General features: G+C 33.6%; 3 protein-coding genes across 4 annotated transcripts; all 3 read right to left on the reverse strand.

Annotated features, from left to right (window-relative positions):
• Positions 1 to 3,440: 3,440 nt before the first annotated feature.
• Positions 3,441 to 4,853, reverse strand: LOC130804702 (uncharacterized). The gene has a single exon (XM_057669247.1). The coding sequence runs from the start codon at positions 4,352 to 4,354 to the stop codon at positions 3,752 to 3,754; it is 603 nt and encodes a 200-aa protein (XP_057525230.1). The 5' UTR covers positions 4,355 to 4,853; the 3' UTR covers positions 3,441 to 3,751.
• Positions 4,854 to 5,471: 618 nt separating this feature from the next.
• LOC130804701 (uncharacterized) lies at positions 5,472 to 12,065 on the reverse strand. The gene is made up of 7 exons (XM_057669246.1): positions 11,780 to 12,065; positions 10,070 to 10,139; positions 9,787 to 9,946; positions 8,056 to 8,137; positions 6,878 to 7,094; positions 6,687 to 6,751; positions 5,472 to 5,973 (listed from the first exon to the last, which is right to left on the reverse strand). The coding sequence occupies exons 1-7, from the start codon at positions 11,870 to 11,872 to the stop codon at positions 5,719 to 5,721; spliced, it is 942 nt and encodes a 313-aa protein (XP_057525229.1). The 5' UTR covers positions 11,873 to 12,065; the 3' UTR covers positions 5,472 to 5,718.
• A 5,958-nt stretch (positions 12,066 to 18,023) lies between these two features.
• Positions 18,024 to 25,407, reverse strand: LOC130804703 (pentatricopeptide repeat-containing protein At1g77360, mitochondrial-like). 2 transcript variants are annotated; one of them, XM_057669249.1, is made up of 3 exons: positions 22,415 to 25,407; positions 20,725 to 20,903; positions 18,024 to 20,553 (listed from the first exon to the last, which is right to left on the reverse strand). In XM_057669249.1, exon 1 carries the CDS (start codon positions 24,955 to 24,957, stop codon positions 23,473 to 23,475), a length of 1,485 nt encoding a protein of 494 aa, XP_057525232.1. In that variant the 5' UTR covers positions 24,958 to 25,407; the 3' UTR covers positions 18,024 to 20,553; positions 20,725 to 20,903; positions 22,415 to 23,472. The 2 variants fall into 2 exon arrangements, with proteins under 2 accessions (XP_057525232.1, XP_057525231.1); XM_057669248.1 differs by having other exon boundaries at positions 18,024 to 20,903.
• Between the last annotated feature and the right edge of the window lie 1,242 nt (positions 25,408 to 26,649).

Raw genomic sequence — 26,649 nt, forward strand, 5'->3', positions numbered from 1 at the left:
AAACCATTGAAATAGATTGGTACCTTAAGAAGAGTATTATTTATGTGTTCTTATTAGGTAGCTTCCTGTACGCCTTGTGTGGCTAACCAATTGTGGACTTTGTTGGACCATTTATATTTTTTGTTATTAAGGTTAGTTGGATTTTATACGTGGCTAATTGTTTATTTACAAATTATAGTATGGGACGGTCTATTAGAGAGACGCTTTTTCTATATGGGTGAAATACATATTTAATTTATACTAGTGTAATGCTCATATAATGCACAGAATTTTTAACTTTTAATATGTACATAGTAATTTAACTATTTTGATAATTTTTTCTTAGCATAACTAACAATTATACAAATAAAAAAGGCATTTTATAATCATATTAAAAAAATTCACATACACAAGCAATGTAAATATTAAATATTACTTTCTCTAATCGTTGGGTGTTTGATTTGTTGTTGTCATAAGAAATCATTCTATTTATATTAAAAATTTTGGACAAAAATAATCTTATTCATCCTCATTATAATATTTTTATGATATTTATGGACCTCACATATCTTCTACTAACTTTATTTTAACATTTTTACATTCCTTATAATTTCAACATGTTTTCCCTTAAATTTATAAAAATATTTTTTATTAGTTGTGCCTCCATATTTTTTCCACTAACTTTCTTTTAGTTTTTTTATTGCTTATGATCCCTATTTCTCTCTTATCAAATTCATTATTCAATTAAATAATACATTCACTATCTAAAATATTCTAAGATATTCTCGTGAATATTTTGTAAATATTTATTGTGAAAACTTCATTAGAAAACAAAGAAAATATAATGTAAGTTATTAATAGGTTACCTCTTGATACAAAAATAACCAAAATAAATTCGACACATTTAAAGATGATTTTGATGAATAATAAGATCTACTTTCATTATTGCTGCAAGATGGTTTTAATGAATAATAAAATCTACTTGAAACTACTTTTAATGAATAATAAGTTCTTAGAATAGATATATTAACCTTATTTTTAAATTTTAGATATTTTTATCTATTTTTGTTCATTTTATTTTATTGTTATCCAGCATCTTAGACACATAGATTCAAAATATGTGTGATTAATGTTTGAAAGCTTACCCACTAAAATTATACTCTTTTGTTACATATGTTCTTCTCATTTATTTTTTTTTTGCAGATTTCAATACAAAACTTAAAAATCAAATAATTTTGATTGTGACTTTTTAAAAATTCCGAATAGTTGATATTTTAGAAAGTATAGATTGAGACGAATCTAACAAAATCTCACATAAATATATTTTTTTTTATAGATTAATGAGAAATTGTATTCAAAATTTAATACTAAAGTTTATAAATTTTATATGAGAAAAACATATAATAAGATAGGGGAGACTATATTGTGATGTAAATCACTCAGGTGATCATGGGCGGCCCGGCCCGCCGGCCCGGTCCAACCCGGCCCGAAAAAGTGAGGGTTTGGGTGTCAAAATATGGCCCGATGGGCGGGTTTGGTTAGAAAATAAGTGGCCCGATTTTTTTTGGGACGGGTTTGGGATTTGGTGTTTGGCCCGCGGGCCGGCCCGGCCCAACCCGAAAAAGTGTGTGTTCATGATTTGCATTTTAAATTTTTTTTATATTATGTATAATATGTAACAATTGTATTTGATTATTTCAATTATTTTTAATTTGTGTTTTAAATTATGTATAATATGCAACAATTGTATTTGTAGTTTTGTGAATTTCTTTGTCTTTTTTGGTTTTAATTATTTTAGTTTTATATTTTTATTTTTTTGGTTATTTACAAATCACGGTGATTGATTAGAAATTATTAAATAAAAAAATGAGAGTTTTTAATTTAAAGCATTATTGCTGAGTGCTTTAAGTTATGGTGAAATAATCATGGTTATCTTAAAATTAATTTAAAATAAAAAAATAGAAGAAATTGTTTGGTACAACACTGCAAGCAGCAGGAGGGAGGCAGGGACCATGAGTTTGTCATTTATATTGGCTGCTTCAATCTCTTTAGATTTTCAATACTTCATAATAGTACCTTTTAGATTGGATAAATAAATTTTACATAAAAATTAAAAAATTATAAAGTTATTTAAATTTTACATAATATATATAAATAATATATAACATAGGCCCGCAAAGCCCGCACAGTGCGGGTTTTGGCAAGAACTTTTTGGCCCGCACTTTGGCCCGGCCCGCATAAATGGACAGATTTTTACCTCTCGGCCCGGCCCGGTGTTTGATCCCCTCAATGAGAAATTTATAGAAGTATTTGTAATGCTTAGGACGGAAGTATCTGATTCAAACTGGAAGAAGAAAGAAAAGTAGTCCCATGCAACTTTTGTGACATTTCATTTTGCTACTTGTCCTCAACATCATTGTTTAAAACTAATTTCCCTCCCATCTATTCACTATCAAGTTGACTACAATTGATTATTTACTCACTTTTTTTTTTAAGTTTGAGTTAGTCCAAAGTCTAAACTTGTACATTTCGGTTTATACTATATAATTTATTTTTCAAAAATAAAGAGGTTGTTTCCATTTTGATTTTTATCTTGTTTTTCTAACTCTTTGAAAAAAAAATATTACAAATAAGAAATAATGTGTTATTAAATCTACGAATAAAAGAAACTAAAAGAAAATTGATAATTCTATTTGAATTGTTTGTATAGGCATTATAGTATAAAAGAGTATCTAAAAGACAATAATCTCAAATAAAACATAACTATTACTCGATAGTAGCAGATTGCTAAGACTGATGTTTGATGGTGTGTATAGCATAGTTTAAGGCTATAATAAGTCAACTTAATTACTTGTGGTTGAGTTCATCTTTGACATGATTTCAGAGGCTAATATGACAAAAGATTATGAAATTGAATATCATTCACTTATCATTTTTATTGAAATAAAGCGCAAAGTGTAAAGATGATATGTGTTGCATTCACACTTCAAGTTTAAAGAGTTCAAATGTGGGGCAATATGATACACTATTATTAGCCTACAACCATATTAAGCCCTTTTTAACTCACTTTAAATCAATAAACAAACAGACAATTTAAGTTTTTATAGATAAAAGTAAATTTTATTCAATAAAAATCAATTAGAAATCACCAAAAAATCAGTTTCAATTTATAACTAAAAATCATTTACAATCTATTTCAAACATTAGAATCAATAAAAATCAATTTTCACCTATAATAATCAATTTCAATTAGTAAAAATCAGTTGAACCAATAAAAATCAGTTGAGCTAAACATCACGTTGATTGATTTGAGAAATTATTAAAAAGTTATATTCACTTTTCATCAATCTTCTCATTTCAACCTCCATTCCTCAAAATTGAACAATTAATAATGTAGGGAATATATCTCAAACAATATAATATATGAAAAATATAAGAAATAATAGGGAATAATGCTCAAACATAAAGAAAGAAAGAAACCCAGATGGAAAATAAAGCAGAAAGTGTGATTCAAGTCCTCCAACAATAATCTATCTATATTCAATCAAGCCAAGAGATGTATACAAAGTAATGAAGTATACCCACTTGTACCAAACTAAAACTTTTTCCTTTTCTATACAAATTCCTCAAAAGAATAAACTAAATCTAAAAGATAAAATAAATTATTTATTCGATTAAGTTCGAAATCCTCTACAGACAAGAAATAAATAAAATTAATAATGAGCATAAACCCTCAAATACTAGGCTAACCCGTAATTTTTTTTAAAAAAAATTATTTATGCTTAGATGAACAAGAATGAAAATCAATACTACTCCCATCCATATGAAATTGAAGATCACAACTCATAATCAACCAGAAATTAACTGATTTAATAGGACCCACTTTCCATCTTGCTCTTGTATGCCCTTTCAAATCAAACATAATCTTATCTCTAGTCATGGAAAGATCAACAATTTCCATCAAATCAGGATTCAATGGTATTGATTCCGACTTAACATCATACACAAAAATCTTACTATTATTTTTATCAACCTTAAAATCCCAATTTTTCAATGTAGCAATCTTAATCCCATGAAATTTCAATTCATAAATAAAATCAGAAAAGCTAGCATGAGCTTTTAGATTATCGTTTTCAGCTTTAAACCAAATAGTAAGCTCAGTATTAAGAACCCCAGCTTGAGTATAATCAAATCTATCAAGATGGGCATTTATGATGTTTAAAATTGGGATTTTTGGGTGGGTTGCTAAGTACCCAACAAACACTACAATGCCAGTAATAATGACTATAATGGTGCAGATTGTGCAGATTATAGCAGCACACCATATTAATGGGTGGGTTCGGCGTTGGTGCGGCCCGGCTAGTGATCTTGGCATTGATGAAGAAGAATTAGTGAGCAGGATATACTAAGTATGATGCGGAGGATGATGTTGATGGATAGGGAATTAGGGTAGGTTTGGGAAGAATTCGGCATTAAGCCGAAGTTTTATTAGAATTTAAGGGTGATGGGCTAGTTTTTGTAGGGTAGTTTTGGTAAGGTATGTTACATGGTTTTGGGATGAAGGGAAAGTAAGATAGAGAGGAGGGAAGGGAAGGGAAACGAAGAGATTTTTGAAGGTTCTTGGTTTTAATTGGTAGGGAAGGTTTTGGTATCTTCTTTTCCTCAAGTTAAAGTTTGTGTTTAAGGAGTAGGGTGTTTTGAGATTGTTTGTGTTTTAGAGCTTTTGAATTTTATATGTTGGTTGTTAGGAATCTTTTTAGAGGTTTATGTTTTTTGATCCTAGATTTTTTGTTAAAAAGTACTTGTATTTGATTGTTATTATTGTACTGCCTATTTTAGTATTGAGTTTTAGGAGAAATATCTAGACAAGAAAGTACTATTGCTACTTTAGAGTTGATTAGAATTATTGGGTTTATTTCTGGCTAAGTGTTTTGAGTCGGTTTAAAATCAATTTTGTAATCATTTTGAGTTTTAAATGATTTTTAATTCATTTTAAAGTCGAATCAAAGAGAAGTAAGATTGCAAAATCAGGTGAATATCAAATCGTCAGATCTGTTTTGTATACCTTCAATTTATATATTAGAGGTATGTTTTGCAGCTGTAACTTTATCTAATAAACAGAACTAGCGTTTGTGCAATCATTTATCAGAGTGTATGTGACTCGAATCGGATCTCATTAAGATTTGCTCATTAGGAAGATGACAAAAAGATCTAAAAAGTGGGTGAATAAATATATTAGCAAGGTAATATGCATTGAGATAATTATAGATTTTAAGGTAGAAAATAAAAATAAGTTATTAATTAAGTGAGATTATCTATGTGAAGTATATTCAAAAATAATAATGAAGCAAACATAGTGAAATGAACTAAAATAGTAGATGAGCCAAAATCAAAGAAACAAAGAGATGGGTAATGATTGGTTTTGAAATATACCCACTTTGCGTAATGAATAGGTGATACGTATGAAAATTTTAAGTGAGTTAAGTCGAACATGACGAAAGAGGTATCGAACTTGTTCATTCGTTTTTGTCATCCTTATTACTTGTAAATGTGTCTTATGTAAAAAGATGAATCAAAGTACTAGGGCAATGTCATTATTTACACAAATCATCTCAACAATCGAGCATTTTCCTCATTTCCCACCAAAAAAGGAATTCATAACATTCAAGTAGCTTCATAATCACAACGAACCTAATCAATGATCCGATAAATACTCGTTCTTCTGTGGCTGTCGCGCTCCTACCATTCGAAAGCAGGCAAGACAAAAGTTGGATAAGCACCACATTTTGTTGCAAGATCTTCTACATTTGATGCTTCAGCTACTTGATAAAATTGATCGAGTCCAAGTTCATCAGCATGGATGCCTCCGGTAATAAATGCAGACTGTATTCCTGCTAGATTTGCGCCCTTTATGTCATGGTGCAGTGAATCTCCTACAGCAATGCATTCCGTAGAATCAAATCCTGCCATTGCCATGGCGGATTCATACATTATCTGTCCAATCATATTCCACGCATTGTATAGTTTCAGAGCCAGTACAAGAAACATTTAAAATAAACATTGCTGGATCATTTACTTTGGTTTAAGTATAAAGTAATAATTGAGCGATTTAAGTTCTTTAACTGAGAAGGGAAGTTGGCAAATTACATCAGGATTGATGAGGCGGATCTGTCAATAGACAGCAAGAGGAGGCCAGGGACATCTTACGGTCTAGGTATAGAAACTGTATTTTGAATAATGCCCGCAAGATGATGAGAGGATTTGATATATAATTGAACTATTGGAGTAAAAGAGGGACTTGCAAATACTGTCAGAAAATGTAAACTGAGGGTCTCTTGATTCTAATCTTTCAGAATGATTGCTCAAGCTACAAAATATTAGTGTGTTTGTTAGGAGAACTCATCATCATCATCATCATCCCCAATGTATCCTACTCATAGGAACATGATCAGGATCTGGGAAAGGAAGAAAGACGGCAATCCATACCCCATAAAGGAGGATGTGGCCAAAGAGTCCATCGACTCAAGAAAGATCCTCAGAAAGAGAGAATCCTGCAATGTTAAACCGTATTTCTACTTCGTTTCATGGTTCTTGTAAACAACCAAACAAAAGAAAACTAATCTACGATTATAAATTCTTTTGCATTGAATTAAAAGGAGCTTCTAGTAGTGAAAAAATAGTAAAGATAGAAAAATTCACGCCTTTACCTTTCCAGGCTTTCCCATCCATTTGACTTCTCCGCCAAGTTGTTCATATTTTGCTGCTAGAGTTCCTATGATAGATATTTGTACAAGAAACAAGATTTTCCGAGTGATCCAATGTTATACTCAGCTCAAGTTGAAAGTGAATGCTTGGAAAGTCATTAAAAAAAGTACAATGCATGCCAAAAAACGCTTACCAGGCATAACTCGAAGAGCTCTGGCTTCAACAGTCACATAATCAGGATTGGCCACCACCATGGGGATTTTTCTTAGCGCACATTGTTCCAAAATCTTTTCAATTTCCTCCAGTTTTTTCGGAATAACAGATCCAGAAGAAAGTCCCAGTGCTTCAGTGCCATGGGCCAATATAAATTCAGCTTCTTCTACCTTATCCACAACTTTCAGGTCTAGACCCTGTTTAAGCAGCGGACAGGAAAAAACTTAACACATTTGAAAATCTTTCAAATTTGTGCTTTGAGCTGTTTTGAGAAGTGAGTGAAAAGAGCTTGGACCTAAAATCCAGCACTAAGGAGGTGTTTAGTTTGGTGGAAAATGCTAGCCGTTTTCCCCATTTTCCATTGTTTTGTTTGACAAGGGACTTGAAAAGGTTGGGAGTAAAAGTGTTTTCAATCCTTTTGCAAGGATTTTCTCCAAAGTCAGAAAGAAATTAACATTTAAACATCTTCATTTTCCCCAAGAGTTTTTCGTCAAAATTTAATGACTCAACATGCCAGCTCAGCATGAGAACTAATGGTTTGTTATGAATTGTGATGACGTTGAAGCAGTTTGTTAGGAGGTCATTAGTGGAGATTGAGAACTTCCCAAGAAACATTACTGGCATTAACCCTATTCTACCTATGTATCATAAATATATGGTAATTAGATTAGGTTATTCACGTAAGAGAAGGAAAACATCTTTTTGAGCAAGAAAAACAGATAAATTTGTCTCAAATTTTTCGAAACTACAAGTCAATTCTTTTCTTTTTCAAAAAAAAATTGTTTCGAAGCTAATCATTATCCATTTTCGATGGAGCATAAGATTTATAGTTTTTCAATTTTGGGTGATAACACACTATATATAAATGGCTCATTAAAACATCTACACTTCTTAATTATGTGAAGTTGCATATGATGTTTGCTATCAAGGGTTAAATATCAATCAGAAACGTCTTTGCTTTTACACTAGTAAGATTGCAAACATCTGACCCTCCAAATCATGCATACTAAAATGTTATTGTCTACAGTAGGGCTTATCATTGGAAAAAGACAAACTATGCGGGACAGGAGAAGTACTGGCTAAAAAGAGCCACAAGGCATGCCTTCTGGATCAACACTAGGGAAGGGGCAGAGATAGATGAATAAACAAATACCATACATCAAGAGAAATTGCACCCCGGTCACTCCAAGTTAAGTGGATGCATGACCTTCCAAGTGCTGCAAACCAAGGATCATCTCTCCTGTCCACAAGGACAAAAAGACAGTAACCTTCAAGAAATAGTTGAGACATCAGAAGACAATTCTAATGGACATAGACAATAAGGTAAGTAAAGCAATATAGTCATGACTGATCAACAATCAATGAATTTATAAACCATTACTACAACATTCCATTACCCAATGCCAATATGTGGCTCTTGCCTAGGCAGGGTTTTAGTCACAAACCATCATAGAATTTATCAAAATAACGATAAAGATAGCTTGTACAAGATGCCTAAGCCAGAAAATTCTTAAAAGGCATGCAGAGACCAGAAGCACAGCACCATGCATTGTGGAGCACAAAATCCTTCTTTATCTATAAACCTTGAAAAAATTTGACAGTACTCTAGCATAGTAACATGTCTCATTTTATGAATTTAGTGTAAATGACAAGAATACATTGAAAGTTGCTTGATATGTACAAGTCAAACAATAAATTCAAAATGCCTCTCAACAAGTCACAGAACCCCAGACTTATTTCTTGTAAGAGCTTAAAACTCCAACGTATAAGACTGATTGTCCGACTTTATTGATAATATAGTTGAGGATGCTCTATACAGAAAGCTTCAAAAGACATGCATCTATGTGGTGATGCTTCAACTAATAATACAGAAATACCCAAAACAAACAATTAGAGTGATACATAGATGACCGGCATGGCACAACACCATGGATGTCTTTCCATTTCGATGACTGCTCTTCAACTATATTACCCGGAAATATGGTAAATGTGGCCATTGTACACGAACATGAAAAATAAAAAAGTTTTGTCCACAATTTTAACTTTTTTTTTAAATAAACATTTGTGTCTTTTTTTAAATTCTACAAAGATCATAAAAGCCACTTTTGGTCAGGCATAATTTCCCTTTGAATGCACAAGAGCCAAGATACTAGTATATGCTAATAGTCATGACTCTTAGTTGAAGTTATTTACTAGCAAAACCACTTGAACGAATAAACGACAATACAACATCATCATATCTATCATTTTCAAAACTCAATCTCAAAACTTTTTCCTGTAAATTTTAATTGGAAATTTGATTTTGGGTGGAATAAATTCTTTCTGCCATTTGAGATGTAACAAAGATTACCACTTAAGCAAATTACATGTGAAATTTAGGAAATCATGAGAATACCAATGATGAAAAAGTGAAGATAGCTATGATTGCTCCAGTGATCACAACAATATATCGGCCAACATCAAATGAACTAACTGAGCATACACTTTATTCTGCCTTTTAAGTTATGTTGAACTTCTATTTATTTTTTGAAATAATCTATTGAAAATGTTTAAGCTATTAAATTTTGGTCCACAATGCTGAACGACTAGTTGATATTCATTGTGAAACAGTAGCACTAAAACATGTAATTGCTGCCAAACTCAAGCTTCATGCTTCAGTGGTAAATTAAATAGTTGTAGCTTAAATGGAATGGGGTAGTGCATTGTCTTGTCTGCTAAATAAGATTGTTATTATTATTTTTGGCAATTGGATGGTTATAGTTTTGATGCTTGTTAATAGGGGCCCACATTTTACTCTCACTCTGGATATAAAAAAAGTTGGGGATGGCACTGTATATCAATATAAGACACCAAGAGAAAGGTTTTACTACAAAATCAAAGATACTCAACCTTTCCAGGTATTGATGCGTCAATTCTCCACTGGTGATGGAACCTAGAAAAAGAGAAGGATCAAATCCTAGGTTTCTCATTTTCTCACTTGTTACAGATGCTCTTCTTGATGAGTTACTTATAATAACCATCTTAGCCCCAGTTTTTGCTAGCATTTCCACTGTTACAAAGGAAGTGCATTTCAGTATCAAAGTAACGACCAACTTAGCTACAATGAACAAACAGACCCACAAACTTGCGTACCAAATGCTTATAAGTAAGTAAAGTAATAATTATTACATACCTGTTGAAATAGCACCTGGGTATGGCTTTTTTCCATCATGAAGAACTCCAAACTGATCTAAAAACCATGCCTGTAACCAAACCAGCAACAAATGTATATAAGTTCTAGATATTCTTTAATGATTTTGAATCATGGGTTATGTAATAGGGTTTCGTGGAACAATAAGCTCAAAATATGTTATAAAGTAGTCATTATGTAACTGAACAAGCTTATTTTGTTTCCATAATTACATCATTGAAACATTGATTCTAACAATCCTTATTCTTATTTACTCCTTCGATTGCAATTTGAAAATTGTTGAAAATTGCATAAGGGCTATGTAAGAACAACTATCACCAGTTCACCACCAAGAAAGAAACACACTTAAAGTATGGTTGATCACCATACCCCCTCATCAAAAGGAACTACAGCATAGAAAGACCAACAAACTTTTATCTAAAAAAAGGAGAAATATATTTTCTACTTTTGAAAGTGAATTAATTTAGTCACCTAGTAGTAGTAACTTCCTTTATCATAGTTAAAATGGAAAAATTACAGCAGCAATATAAGTAGTAGGATATGCCATTGCCTAAGAGAGACATTAGGAACTACAAATATAGGTATACACATGATACCAGTGAATGACTTAGCGCTTGGCATTCTTTGTCACCACAAGTACAAAATAACTTGTTTGCTCTAGTGAAATGAATAAACAATACAAAATTCTCCCAAGAACGCTTCTACATTTGTTGTAGTCTAAAATGAACTAGAAAACACTCCACTGAATAAGAAACAAGCTTGTGATCCCCCAAAAGTACTTTCGATTTTCGATCTCAATCTTTTTGCAATTTACAATATACTTGAAAGTATAATCAATAGATAAAGTTTATGTACAGCTTTAGTGCTAAGTCTATGTAGGGAATGAATGCAGCTACATACCACAGCATTGTTCTATTGTTTAGAGGTGGTTTTTGTTCATATATACTCCTTGTGTCCCCTTGATTTAGCTACATTTACTGCATTGATTTGCTGAATCAATTCTTATGGACATGGCCTAGCTACTTAACTTTGCTAAAATCTATGATTTATTTCTCTCTTGAATTAAAATGGATAATAACTCACACTAAAGGACATGAGCTCAACTACATTTCTCATTAAAATATCCACTTTCTCCCTTTTCCTTGGTTTTTGTGCAAAACACCTTATTAGTTTGTTGGGAAAAAAAGCTATGTATAGTTTCTAGGATCCTTAATCTTGGCAAACTAATTCATAATCTACAAAGTGAAAGTGTTGCTTAAAATTCTTAGCATAAGTTGCTAACAATTTAACACTTATTTCATAAAATCATAGCTATTTTTCTATCATTCTATGTAAGACTAATAGAAAGACAAAATAAAATTTACCCATTGAATGAAACACAAATTGATCAAAAGACAACATATTTATTTCTTTATTAGCATAAAAAAAGTGTTGTTTACCCACATAATAATATATTAAGGGTATTTCAGGTAGTAAACCCCGCTTATTTGTTCATATCATTTGAGAATGTTACTAATTGATTCCATTAAACTAAAAATAGTATTCAAATGAGTAAAATAATGGTGCAATTGACGAATGACAATTAGTCAAGGAAAATCGATTGAAGCAAAATGAATAGGCATAATAAGTTAGGAGATTAGGAGGATGTAAAATGTGAAAAGAATAAAGAGAAGAGAATTGATGAAGTAGGACCTTAAAATGGAGAGTCTGAGCAATTTGTTGAATGCCAGAGAAGAACTGAAAGAGTTGAACATCATTGGACGAAACGCCACATTTGGGCACCATCGATCTTCTGCGATTCCAACTTTCCAACTTTATTTTTTGATGGTGATGAGAATACCCGTCAAGTGGCTAAGGCAAGGCTCTCACGAGTCACGGCCCAAGCCCCAAGGGGAGATGATTCATAAAAAGTAATGAGTTTCACTAGTAAAATAGAAAATTTGAAAAAAATAAGATTATATAACAAATTAATTCCAAAAATAAGCCTTGTGAAAACCTATTTCCCAAAATAAACGTCCGTACATCTAAGCCTAGCCTCGGGGAGAGCCGATGTTAGTAACAGCAAAAGTGAAAAAAAAAAAATTAAAAGCCTAAAGTCGCTGTTAGTAATAGCGACTTAAACAAAAAAAAAATTTTTAAACCCAAAGTCGCTGTTACTAACAGCGATTTAAAAAAAAAAAATTCAAAATATTTTCTTGGACCAAGACTCACATAACAGTAAGCCCAAAGCCCATTTACTTTAACCTTCAAACAGTTATCTAATATAAGATGAACTAACTTTAAAAACTTGTTATTGTTTTATTAATCTTCCGATGTGGGACAGTGGGTCGAAAAAATAGTACAAATATTTTCCAAAACCGCTTTTCCTCAGTTCCTTATTCGCTTAATTACTTCTCCTTCTACTCGGTTACTCCCAGGTTTTGTCATCTTCATGCAGGCTGCCTCAAACTACAGGATATGCCATTGGGGTGTTGTCTGGTAAGAATGTATGCTATTCATCAAGAATGGACAAGCTTCAATGAAACCAAATATGCTTAAAAAATCCTCACGAGCAACCTGACAATCAAGGCATCAAGCATTAGTTTTACAATAGAAGAAAGTTACCTTGTCAGTGCCAAGATCAATAGCAACAACATGGGTAACTTGTTCATCTATCTGGTTGCTGCACACAGCACCAAACTGCTGTGCAGTCTGCCAAATTTGGGTTAAATGGGGATTAGCTTCCAGTCTTTTGATGCAGAGCACGACGAGGATCTCGAGCTTTCATGCGAAGTTTTGCACCTTCCTCCCGTAAATTCTGTAAGTACACCATGTTAACATGTAAGCATCAATTGCCTAGGCAAGATTTCAAATGCCTTGGAGAAAAGTTAAGTGAGAACATTGGATAAAACCAGATGATCACATCCAAGAGCAGTGGGCAGAGAAGGAACTTGAGGCAACCCTACAATTGTCTGCACCATCTCATGTGCAATTGTTGGAGCAGTGGTAGGCAGTGGTGCTGCTCCGAGTTTTGAATTTGAGTAATATTCAACAGGGACTAATGCTATTCTTGATTTTAGATGGTGCTGCACCATCATAATATTCAACAGGGACTGCAAGGATGCGGTGCCACTAACATTCATAGGCAATTGAGCAATTGTATTCACTGCAATACTGGGACTAATGCTATTAATCCCAGAGGAAACAGTACCACTGACTGATTAAGATGTCGAAGCCCACAGTCCCACACCGGAAGATTAATCAAACAGTAACAAGTTTTTAAAGTTAGTTCATCTGATGTTAGATAATTGTTTGAAGGTTAAAGTAAATGGGCTTTGGGCTTGCTGTTATGTGAGTCTTGGCCCAGGAAAATATTTGGAAATTTTTTTTTTTTAAGTCGCTGTTAGTAACAGCGACTTTGGGCTTTAAAATTTTTTTTTTAAGTCGCTATTACTAACAGCGACTTTGGGCTTTTAATTTTTTTTTTCCACTTTCGTTGTTACTAACAGCGACTCTTCCCGAGGCTAGGCTTGAATGTACAGACACTTATTTTGGGAAATAAGTTTTCACGGAGCTTATTTTTGGAATTAAGTTGTTAAATAATCTTATTTTCAATAAAATACCATAGGTGAAATTGTTAATTGGCTTGTGTGTGGAACACGTCTTTTAGTAAGATTGTCTTGTAAAAGTTATTATTGTAAAGAATCAACTAAAATCTTAATAGTTAATTATTACTTCTAATATAATATTTTTAAATTTGTTATTCTTATAAATTAAATAATTAAAACGTAAATGAAATATTTAAAATAGCAAATGAGTTTAAAAAGATTTATAATATCAACTAATATATATTTTAAGTATTTGATATTTGATTATCACCCTACGTAAGGCGTACCTTTATTTATTCCCTTTCATTTTTTGTGAGATCAATCTTAGGGGTAAAATTCACTATATTGTCTCCGTTAAAACCATTTCCCAAAAGCATTGCACACATAGCATTAAACCTTTTTTTTTAATGTTTTTTTTGATTAAAAATAGGCCGAGAAAAGGTAAAGATTAAAGGAAAATCAAACTCTAGAACTTTAGCTGAAAAATACAATATTGACTCCAATTAAAACAAAACTCAATTTTTGAATAAACAAAATCACTCTTATATCTCCTGTAAACCATCGTATACAAGCGGGTTGGCTCAAGTGGCGAGTAGCCACCGATGTGCTATGTGATAGGAAAATCCCAAGCAAGTTAAAAGGAAAATTATACCGGACGACAATCAAACCTGCTCTGCTATGGGACGGAATGTTGGCCTGTAAAGAAGATTTTTGAACATAAGATGGAAGTTACAGAAATGCGTATGTTGAGGTGAATGTGTGGGCACACATTGATGGATCGAATTAGGAACCAAGAGTTTAGGGGAAAACTAGGGGTAACCCCTATTTCTGGAAAAATGCGCGAAAATAGATTGAGGTGGTTTGGACATGTGCAGAAAAAGACTTTCGTTGTCCCGTTGAGAAGGGTAGAAAGCATTATAGTAGAGAGTAAGAGGAGTCGAGAAAGACCTAGGAGAACTTGAGATGAGCAAATAAAAGTTGACTTACATGAGTTAAATCTCTCTGAGGGCCTGACTAGGGATAGGGGTAGTTGGAGACGCCATATCCATGACTACTGATATCCTCTTAGGTTACCTTTGAGTGTTCTTGTCATCTTGCTTCTCTCGTTTCTTCTATTATTAGTTTTGTTTTCTTTTGTAGTTGGTTCTACTTATTTATTTTATTTATATGCATTCCTTTTATTTTTTCCATGTACCTACGTTTTATTATTTTTCTCGAGTTGGGGGACTCCTTTGGTCGCGCTCTCCTTTATGGGTATGAGTTGCCGCCGTCCTTCCCTCCCCAAACCTTGTCCATAGCTTTTCTATGAGCGGGATACACTGAGCAGGATGATGACGATGACTCTTATAAATCCGTACAAAAAAAAAATCACTCTTACTTTATATCTGAATAGACATTAGGGCAGGAATACGACATAGTAAGGGCCAGTTCATTGTCAAAATCATTTCCAATTTTCAGCTTTTTTGAAAACTAAAAACCAAAAAAGAAAATATAGTTTTTCCAAACGAACACTAAAGTATATGATCTGTCAGTTAGAATGAATGGGCATACTTCTAAATCAAATACAAATTTGAAGCAGCCGAACTAGCAAACTTGGTAAGTGTAATTAGGAAAATTTGAATAAAATAAGATTATTTAATAACTTAATTTTAAAAATAAGCTTCGTGAAAACTTATCTCCCAAAATAAGCGTCCGTACATCCAAGCTTAGCCTCGGGAACATTCGCTGTTACTAACAGCGAAACATTGAAAAAAAAAAAAAAAAAGGGATCAGTCGCTGTTACTAACAGCGACTTAAGGAGTTGACTGGTCAACTCCAGTCAACTCCTTAAGTCGCTATTAGTAACAGACTTTAAGGTTAACTGGTAACTCCTTAATCTCATCGGCTGGAATAAGGAAGTAACTGAGAACTGAAACTTAAAACGCATTAAGTCGCTGTTACTAATAGCGACTTAAAAAAAAAAATTTTAAGTTGCTGTTAGTAACAGCGAATGATCCCGAGGCTAGGCTTGGATGTACGGACGTTTATTTTGGAAATTAAGTTTTCACAAAGCTTATTTTTGGAATTAAGTTGTTAACATCTTATTTTATTCAAATTTTGTGTAATTAGGGTGCTAAATGGGCCAGACTCTCATTTTGAGCCCTTATCCGGCCTGTTTTCAGAAGGATTTTGTAATGACCAAATTGAATATAGGTCGAGCCAAAAACGAGCTTTACTAATAATAAAGCAGGCTATAAAGTAGCATAATTAATGGATAATTCTATTATAAATGAGTCAATGCCTTCTCAGAGTATCCTTACTCATGACCCAAAAAAAGGTCATCTTACTATTTCACAATTTTTTCTCTCCTAAAATTTCATCTTTCAACCTAATTTTATTAACAATGACCTCTTTTAAAAGGTCATCATCCTCTCTTTCTTACTTTTTTTCTACCCCACCATAATTTCTCTCCCTTAATTTATCTAACATTTATCTTTATTTTTTATAATAATATTTTCATGTACAAAGTTAATATAATTTTTTATTTGATTAAAATAGATCTACTATTTTATAATTAAAAAAAATTATTCTTTTAATAAAAATAATATTTTTTAATAAATATAAATATAAATATAATTTTTAATAAATATTTTTTAATATTTAAGAAAAATTCGTTAACTTCAAATAAATATTACAATGCACATAAATAAAATAAATACACAAATTAAAAAACTAAAATTTTAAATGATACATTAATTGCGATTCTCTCCAAACTTTTGCCAGATATTTTCAACCAAGTCATATTTTAAGGATAAATGTGTTTGTCGATCTTCAACATCATCCTTATTTTCCAAGTATCGACTGATATCAACAATTCTATCTGTGTAATACTCAAAGTCATCATTTAATCCACTTGTACTTTCTGATTGACCTTTTGGGCGATCTCACATGAACTCTCTACCATCAACATAGTGTGTATATGTATCTCTTTCATCTTCCACTATCATATTATGCATAATTATACAAGAAGTAATTATATCAGAGAGTCGTTCTTCATCCCAAGCAAGTGAGGGCTTTCTAATTATTGCAAATCGAGCTTGCATCACCCCAAATGCTCGCTCCATATCCTTTCTTGCTGCTTCTTGATGTTGGGAAAATAACCTTGCTTTTGCTGTTTGCGGTTTAGTAATAGACTGAATAAAAGTAGCCCATTTAGGATAAATGCCATCAGTGAGATAGTAAGCCATGCCGTATTGATTTCCATTCACCGTGAAATTGACAGGTGGTGCCCTTCCTTCAAACAAATCAACTAAAAGAGGTGATCGATATAGCACGTTGAGATCATTTTATGAACCTGGCATCCCAAAAAAGGCATGCCATATCCATAGGTCATGATCGGCGACAGCTTCAAGAATTAATGTTGCAACACCAGCTCGGCCTTGATATTGCCCTTTCCATGCTGCTGAGCAATTCTTCCACTCCCAATGCATGCAATCAACACTACCAATCATGCCAGGGAATCCTCGTTCTTCACTAAAGGCTAATAATCTCGTCAAATCTTGTGGTGTTGGTTTTCTCAAATAATGTTGCCCAAATTGGTTGATTATTCCTTTCGTGCTGTGCTTTCGCTAATTCGGAGGTACTCATCAACTTGATCAGCAGCCACCCCGTATGCTAGCATACGAAGAGCTGCAGTACACTTTTGTAAAGCACTTAGACCTTTTCTACCAGTTGCATCAATGTTGGTAGTGAACCATGGATCGTTGTTGGAGACAGCTTCCATTATCCGTAAAAATACATGTTTTCTCATCCTAAACCTACTTCGAAACAATCGAGAAGAATATGTAGGATTTTCAGCAAAATAATCATTAAATAGTTGGGAATGACCTTTTGAATGGTCTCTTTGAATTCGACATTTTTTTTTTGTTCTCACCCTTGGTTGTAGTGTTGAAACAATGAGAGGAATTGCGTATTGAAAGGCATAATCAACCTTATTATGTATTAGTTCATTCTCTTCGTCAAAAGATGAAGAACTTGAAGTGGATGAGGCAAAATTGAACTTAGAAAAGCTCATTTTGAAGTTATACATCCAATTGAATTTGGATGTGCACATATATAATATTATGCATGCCAAAAGGTGATGGAAAGGAAAAGACTAATGCATGCCAAAAAGGTGATGGAAATGAGAAGACTAATGCATGCCAAAAGGTGATGGAAAGGAAAAGACTAATGCATGCTAAAAGGTGATAGAAATGAGAAGACTAATGCAAGAAAACCTTACATAATTAAAACATCTTTTTAAGACATTACATAATTAAAACATCATTTTTAAACATTACATAATCAAACCATCATTAAAAACAATACATAATTAAAACATAATTAAGACATTACATAATTAAAATATCTACTGACGATTATAATTCTGAAGGTATTGTCCAAGTTGAACCATCATATCAGCTTCCCATGGCTGAAAAGTTTCCTTTTTGCTTAATGATTCATAGATCTCTCAATTCATTCAATATTCTTCCAGTTGAAGTTGTTTTTGTTTTCAGGCTTCTTTTTGTTTTTGAATTTCTGTCTTCTCTTTCATTATTTCTGAATTAAGTCGAAGACTCTCTCCAAATGCACTCAAAGCTTGAATTGATTGATCTGCAACCACTTTCCCAGTCATGCGAGTCTTAGCCTTCTTCACACCCTCGGAGCGAGTGGATGATCCTCCTTGAGGTTTACTTGCTGGTGTTTCAGAATCTTCTTCCGTCCTTGATCTTTTCCCACTACTTTTACTACTAACATCACCAGTTGGTTGTTGATCCAATTGTTTTTTTTTGATTAGTTTTTAACACTTGCTTCCACTTGTTACTTTTTTAAAATTTTCTATTGCTCAATCAAGTTAAAGTTACCGTGTTTTCTTTAATGGATTAAATGCACTTCTTTAAGCACATCTTCGTCCATCGTGCCACTCTTCTACCTCCTAAGAGTCTCATCATAACTTCCAGACCACTTCAAACATTCTGGAGCAACTCTACCCCAACGACATTTAAGCAGGTCGGCGGTTCTTCGTGGATCAGATGGGGTTGTTCCATCCTCGCTACTTCATAAGCTTCCTTAACTTTCTGCCACCTCATTCTTATCTTTTGGTTGGTGCTCACAATTGGATCTGTACTTGTGTTCATGATTAAACATATGAAAGCAATATCTTCAATCAAATCCCAACTTTTCTTTGAAGTTATAGAGGCTTCATCATTATTATTAGGTAGCTGTTGAGATGGTTGAACCAATTGAGTGAAGCTCGGTGGTGAACCAAATTGTGAAACTAGATCTTGAAATGATGGTTGGGTGTAAAGACTAGCATCAACATGATGAACAGAATTTCCTCCATCTTCACCATATTGATCATCTTGATCATTTCCTTCATTTTCATCATCATCATCATCATCATCATCATACTCCATCTCATTTTCGTCTAAACTTTCACCCCTTATTGGAGTTGAATAGATATCAATATTAGAGTTGACATTGTGAGATTGTTGATGGTGGTGAAACATAATTTGAAAATTTTGGGTATTTTGAGGAACATAATAAGATGAATTTGGGATATTTTGAGGAATATAGTAAGAAGAATTTGGAGTAATTTGAAAAAATGGAGGATTAAACGGAGGATTTTAATACTGAATTTGAGCACTTTGATTGTTAGAAGACTTTTTTCTTGGGATTTTTTTTACATAGATTTCTTTCATAATTTGGGTTATTTGAATCCATATTTTTTTTTTGCGATTTTTGAAATGATTAATTTGGTATTTTTTAACCAAAAGAAGTAGGAAAATAAGAACAAAATATGTAAAAATAAAATTATGTCAAAAAATATCAATATGGGTCTCATTTTATAGATCTCGAAAAAATATGACCGTTGATATAATTTTTTTAAAAAAATTATTTAAATACGAAAATAGTCGTTAAAGGCAAAAAACGGGTATTTTTTTGCCCAATGACCACGCGACACGTGGAAAGGGATGCAGGGGCTATCAGTTTCTTGTTTTTTCTGATTTTTTTTTTGCCAATGGATGCGTGACACGTGGCAGAAATGTTGAAAAAAAATTGGTGACCGTTCTATTTCACGGGTCACACGATGACTCTTTTTTCCAACCTTTTGCCAACCCACCTCAATTAAGATTACCAATAAGAGTAAATTTACTCTAGTTTGGTCATGTGATGTGATCTAAAATTAGATCACCATTGCTCATGCTCTCAATAGGAATTATAACATTGCTACAATTTAATTATTATAAACAATAATTTAATTATTATAAATTGTTGAATGGGGATTATAATAAGTTTGAGGAATAAAAAAGGGCCGGGTTAGACCTAAAGCCCATATAAAAGAACCCTTATCCAACCCGACCCATATTTGCTTACCCAACCCAGATCATATCCGATCCATTTAACAACCCTGATAATGATGAAGGCAACAAAATACAGTACAACTATATTGCCGAATTGCAACCAGTTCGTCATGAGAAGTCTCATCATGCTAATCCCAGTGCAAGAAAAAAAACTGCTAGCTGACGACAGAGATCAATCAGATTCCAATACTTATGTCAACCAAATAACCAATAAGACGAGCTGATAAACCATACAGCTTAAGGTGCGACAAACAGTTAAAAATTACACAGAGTAACAGCAGCAGACGGTTTCTCGATTCCTCACAGCTTCCTGTGGGACACGCCATCAAATAACGTGCTACAAGGAGAAACTCGTGCGTTAATGGTTACCCGTCTTTAGTATTAATCTACAACTGTGAAAATCAATTTTAACGATCATCCACATATATCCTTATCCCTCGACCCCAACTTATTCCTATCCCTCGACCCAATATTGAAATTCCGTACCGTCTTCTCTCTGGAAATGGATCACAAAGTTAGTACCCAGACAAAGCTCAAGCCTCAAAGACAAGTTGACATAACCACACACAACAATCCTTCACCATTACGAGCGGCGCTGACGAATGACTACAAACTGAAAGCTTGTATTCAAAAATCAGTTTTAGAAATTTTAACAATGGAAAATTACCCGTTCCTTATCAGTGCTTCCTTCACTGTCATATGCCTCAGCAACTTCAGCGGTTTAGAACTGAAGAATTAATAGTGTATTGAGAACTGCAAGTAGTACAGCAAAACTTCATCCTTGTTCGGTTTAGAGCTTGATCTAACAAAGGCTTTGAATGGAACGCAAAAATAATGTGCCTCCACCTATGTAAAGAAACAAAGGAGGAAATGAAGAAAGAAAGATCCAAAATCCACCTCAAGCTCCATCGCAAATGCGTATTCTGAGACATCTTCAATCTTTGCAGAAACTCCAAGCAAAGAAATGCACGCAGGCAACGACTCATGCATAAACACATAGAAACAGCAAATGCAAAGCTACAATACCATAATGCCATAGCAATTTAGCTATTCAACTAGATAAATATTGACAAAATGTAGCCGAATCTAGTCCACCACTTGATGACTATGGTAACCCATCTATCATCAAGACAGTCTCATACAAGACGGGGCAAAAACTACAAAATCTTGTATGAGGCGCTCTCATACAAGAAGTTGTGTTACAAAAATGGTAACAAATAGAGATTTAAACTGACTTAAGAGCGTAAGTTCAAGATGAAGATAAAAGAAAATGGTTAGGGATCCATTTGGCAGCCTAATACTTGCATACTCAAAATACGGTATCATACAGGCATGTATATAATCTTAGAAGCCAACACATCATGGATTAAAGCTTACTATGATAAGATACATATCTATGGAGGGCTTGCAGTTTTGAACAGATAAAAGGTATTCTTGCCTAAAATATGCACTGCAAACACATGTTGGAAAGTGTGCAAGTGCATCAAAGGGTTTCTTCATCATAGTTGGATGAACCTATCCACAACAATCACATGACTCACATCAGTAAACCATAAATTGTGGACTTGAACTCGACAAGGAAAAAATCTCAAGGATAGATGATGTCGTAAAATCGAAGTGCCAAGTCCCCCAACAAACACTTGAGTGTTGACCAGACAACTGAACAATTAATCTTAATCAAGGCAACGCTAAATCTCTGGAATCTTAAGGGACAGTAGGGGAGAGGCGGAGATTATTGGCACCCACAAGGACACAAGTAAAGGACTTAATGTATTGATATTTGGCAAATTTACACGGACTTCCAGCAATGGACTATGCTTAAAGGCAGAGATAGCATGTACAACAGCGATGAACGCACAGAGCAATCACATAGAAGGTACTATAAGATGTCACTGAAAACTGTGGAGCATGTTGATCCTTACTCCTACAACAACATTCCATAAACCCCAATATTATCAACTACGTTGATCCATACGCAACCTTACCCTTGTGGTACAAAATGGTCGTTTTTAATTGATCAACGGTAGTAAACATTTTATCAACTTCACATAGAATCGGTAGTAAACATCATGTGCAACTTCACATAGATAAAAAAAAGCACATTTTTTAATGAGTCGTTTCAATATAATCTATTATAATCCAAAACCAGATAGCCATAAATCTTTGGCCCCATCAACAACCAATACCACCTTGATCCACACTTTTGTCCCGCTAAATTATTGCAAGACACGAGAACAAGCGATTGTCCACTGTTTTTGGAAAATGAACGTTCCATCACACAGAAGAGGTGCAATGAAGGCATATAATTAGCTTAAAACATGACAATTAGCTGAAAAGATAAGGTTTCAAAATATCACCTAACAGAAGCTAAATGAAACGTAAGTGGTTTCATGTCTCTTTGATGCAGTTTTCAAAGTAAGTAATTACAGAGTAGTTTTTCGCTTTTTCCCTCCAATGAAGGTCTCATGTAACGCATTCAGCAGGCTTTTCAATCAGTATCAGCCATTGTCCGTCACAGTGCCAGATTGGCAATCTAACTTTCTTCATATCTAGCAAAAAATCAAACCTGCAAATTGTACACTAGAAACTTCCAGATATCTAAATGGAAGTTAGGTCGCTTCAATTGACAGGGATAAACCAATTGTTCAATCAAGCTAACGCAGCATCTCTGAATTGATTCATCAACAAATGAGTCCTTAGCCAAGCATCAGTTCAAACTTGAAACTGCCATCTAAAAATATGGCAGCATTCCAAACTTCAGGATCTTCAGTAAATTTCATGCACAAACTAAACCTCATCTGAAGCTGCTTCCGGACTTGAGATGATGAAATTGAGAGCCAAGTGTCCAAATCCTAAGCGAACAGATGTAGAATTGCACAAAAAGAAATCTTTATCCTTCACAAAGATTGCATGGAGGTCAGTTGTGAGCAGGAGATTCCAAAATTCAGAAGAGACTGACCACTACAAAGAATAAATTCTAAAGGACTAAGAGCCAAGAGTCCAATCCAGAATCTGAAAACTGAACTGGAAACAAGAAGAGTATATAACAAACTTTCTTCTGAAAAGTGTGATTACAGAATCAACAGAGAAAATCAGTTGTCATTATGTAAAGGTATACTTAAGACAATATCATTTAAATGAGAGGCAGGACCAAGAAGCAAAAGGAAAAGGTTTGGCTCTTAAAATCCATGAATGAACGGAAGTAGAAGTGATGATAAGACAAACACGTCCAAAACATGAGTTTTCCGAGAACGAAACAAAAGACAGAGCCTTATATTATTAAATATGGTTTTCCATTATGCAACTGCAGAGAATATAGAGTAACAGTTCAAACGCTACTCAATAGTATAACAGAACAATAGACAGACAGGAAGAGTCAGAGACAAAGAGAAAGAAACAAAAGAACGAGGCCTCTCTAAGCAAGTGAAGCTTTCCACCTCCTCTCAAGGCTGTCAAAAATGTCTCTTGCACTCCGGCCCTCTTTATATAAGGCTTTTTGCAACCTCCGCATTGTGACTTCATAGATAATGATCCTCTGATCTAGCATATCATATGCAAACCTCTTCAACTCAGAGAAACGACCCAACGTACACAGCCCCAAGAGGAGTATATTTGCACAATCATCAATAGGCATGACTCTATTGACAAGCACAGAATTCCAAATCTCAATTCCTGTCTCTGGATCATCCCGTTCAAACAGCATCTCGATAGCTGCAGCACAATTAGCCAGTGTAGGGGGAAATTCATTCTTTGTCATCTCTCTGAAAAAGCTGGCCACTTCACGAACCTTCTTGTTGTTTATCAAACATTCAAAAATCATATTATAGGTTTGTGAGTCAGGGAAGACTCCATAGAATGGCATATCGTCAAGAAACCGGAATGCATTCTCTATGTCATTGTTGTTGCAGAGCAGGCCAATCATTGCATTGAATGTAATCAAATTAGGCATTATGCCACTCCCCACCATGGAATCCCACAAAGGTACAGCCTGGGTTGAATCATTCTTCTTAACAAGAATATCAAGAGCATTGGTAAAGAATTTCAAACCTGGTAAACAGCCTTTGCCCTTCATAAGTTGGAAAAATTTGACAGCCTCATCAACCTGTGATCCACGAACAAGAGTCATCAAGAAAGCAGTGTAAGCAGCCATGTTCTTCACATCCCAACCAACACGAACCACCATCTCCCCAAAAGTCGTCTTAGCCTTCGATACATTCCTCTCTTTCTCCCAACCCTCTAACAAAATAGCAAAGGTATCCCCATCAGGTGGAATCTTCAGCTTCATTCTATCAAAAAAATTGTAAGCCCTTTTGGTTTGATCCTTCTCCCTACACATAGCACTCAACAAAGAGTTCACAGCAACCACATCAGGCTCAATCCCATACTTATGCATCGTCTCAAATGTCATTATCGCATCCTCAAACTTCCCTGCTGTACAATAGCTCCCAAAAACAGACACAAATGTAGCAAGGGATAGCAACCCCTCCTCTTTCATAGAACGTATAGCAGCCCACAATTGGTCAAACATCTTGTTCTTCCCTAGCAAATCAACCATTAAATTCCACGAATAAACCGAGACGGACGGTTTATAGGTCAACCCAGCCCACCTAAAGAAACTCACAGCCCCATTAGGGCTGCCATAAGACAGCTTAAGGACCTCCTCCACGAGCTCACAACTAGGAGTGATTCCACTGCTATTCAAAGCAGCTTCAATATCCGAATTTTGGGTATTATAAACTATATCACATAGTATTCTAGTTCTAGGAGTGACATAAGGAAGATCATGGTATGTTGGGAATTTAATCCCTTGATTTTCATGCAGCAATTTTTCTGGGTGTTGAGATTTTAACATAGATTGTGCTAATCTTGAAGGGTAATTCATATTACGACTATCACCCATACCTCGAAATCCTGTTCTTTGTTTCAGTTTTCAAATCTTTATAATATTAAGACAGTAAAGTTTCAAATTGAAAGCATACCTAATTATCCAAATTCATCAAATTGGCAACACAGAAATAATAAACAAGGAAAGGAAACAATAAGAAAGTTTCAGTTTAAAGGGTCAATTAGAAAAGAATCAGATGTAGAACCGCTTACTGCCATTGATGTAGGATGATTTCTACTTCTTTTAGAGCTAAAAGTTCTTTAGATGATATTCAATGGTTACCCCTTTGAAAAGATGGAAGTTGTGGATTTTACCTCCGACGATGTTCGGCAATGGAGTTTTACGCCGTTCGGTTATACGACTGTAAATTGTAAAACACGCCCTAGGTTTTTCGCAAAGAGGGCCGACAGCAGACTTCTGAGTTTTTCATCCACAGTTAGCATTTATTTTTTCTAAAGAATTTAAACTAACTTAACCTTGTCTTTTTTTTTTTTTTTTACAGACAACTAAACCTTGTCTTTGTGCAACTTATATTTTTTAATTTGGGTTGTTTGGAATTTTGTATGGATCTGTCTCATATAACATGTGCTGATTTTTTTAAATAGACTAATAATATAAACACAAATTCTTGTATGAGATTGTGTTATTTCAATAGAGATTAGTTGTTTTAGTATATAATACAAATAGTTTTTCTAATGAAGTTCTCACAAGATATATTTTCGCAAAAGTGAGGACTAAAAATGTTAAAAAATATTTTAAAAAGTTAGTAGAAAAATTATGACATTCACGACTAATAAAATATATATTTTTTATAAAGTTAATGGGAAACATATGGAAGCCATAAAAAATATAAAAATGTTAAAATGAAGTTCAATAAAGATATGTAGCGACCATAAGAATTATTAAATATTATAATGATGATGAACAAGGTTATTTGTCTAAAATTTGTGATATAAATAAAAATATTCTTTACGATAATAACAAATAAAACACTCCAAAATAACACTGACAACTTTTAAAAAAAATGAAGGGAGTAATATTTAAAAACTTCATAACTTAAAAGTTTGTGTTTGCCAACTACAATCTATGATTTATATCTAAACTTATATTCAACCTTTGTAATTCGTTTGGTAGGTGGTAATAAACAGTAATAATAGGAATGAAAAACTAGTGTAATTTTGGTTGAAAAATCTCTTTGTTATCTTGATGGTCATACTTGTTCAACTTCAATTATCTCATTTTCTTTATAAAATTCATTCCAGGACATTACCAATAGGAGATGTGGTATTAGGTGGTAATAAAAATTTGCAAACAAAAAAATTTTTTGTGATCAACGTTTAGTTACTATGGAAATGATATGCAACTTTTGATAAAATTTTACACCATAAATTATTTTCATTACTACTATTTAGTACCACTAATCAAACTGGCCCTTGTTGGTATGCACATCAAGACTAAACAATATAAGAAGTTGAGAAAATTCTATGAAACTACCTATTCTATACCTGAATTTGCAAAAAACTACCTTATCTAATTTTTTTTGCAAAAAACTACCTTATGTAATACTTTTGTTTGCAAAAGACTACCTTCTAACGGATTTGAGAGTTTGACCGTCAAAACTAACCTTTGACTATCACGTGTGACACACGTGACCCTTTAATAAGCAAGATTTTCTCCCTCTCAAATCGAAATTACACCAAACTATGA

Source organism: Amaranthus tricolor, chromosome 17, assembly GCF_026212465.1.
Source record: "Amaranthus tricolor cultivar Red isolate AtriRed21 chromosome 17, ASM2621246v1, whole genome shotgun sequence".
Lineage (NCBI taxonomy): Eukaryota > Viridiplantae > Streptophyta > Magnoliopsida > Caryophyllales > Amaranthaceae > Amaranthus > Amaranthus tricolor.

Coding starts and splice junctions, on each gene's coding strand:
- LOC130804701 (XM_057669246.1), bottom strand. CDS start 11,872: ATGGTGCCCAAATGTGGCGTTTCGTCCAATGATGTTCAACTCTTTCAG. Junction 7,095..8,055: donor GGGGTGCAATTTCTCTTGAT/GTATGGTATTTG, acceptor CTGCTTAAACAG/GGTCTAGACCTGAAAGTTGT. Junction 6,752..6,877: donor AGCTCTTCGAGTTATGCCTG/GTAAGCGTTTTT, acceptor TATCTATCATAG/GAACTCTAGCAGCAAAATAT.
- LOC130804702 (XM_057669247.1), bottom strand. CDS start 4,354: ATGCCAAGATCACTAGCCGGGCCGCACCAACGCCGAACCCACCCATTA.
- LOC130804703 (XM_057669249.1), bottom strand. CDS start 24,957: ATGGGTGATAGTCGTAATATGAATTACCCTTCAAGATTAGCACAATCT.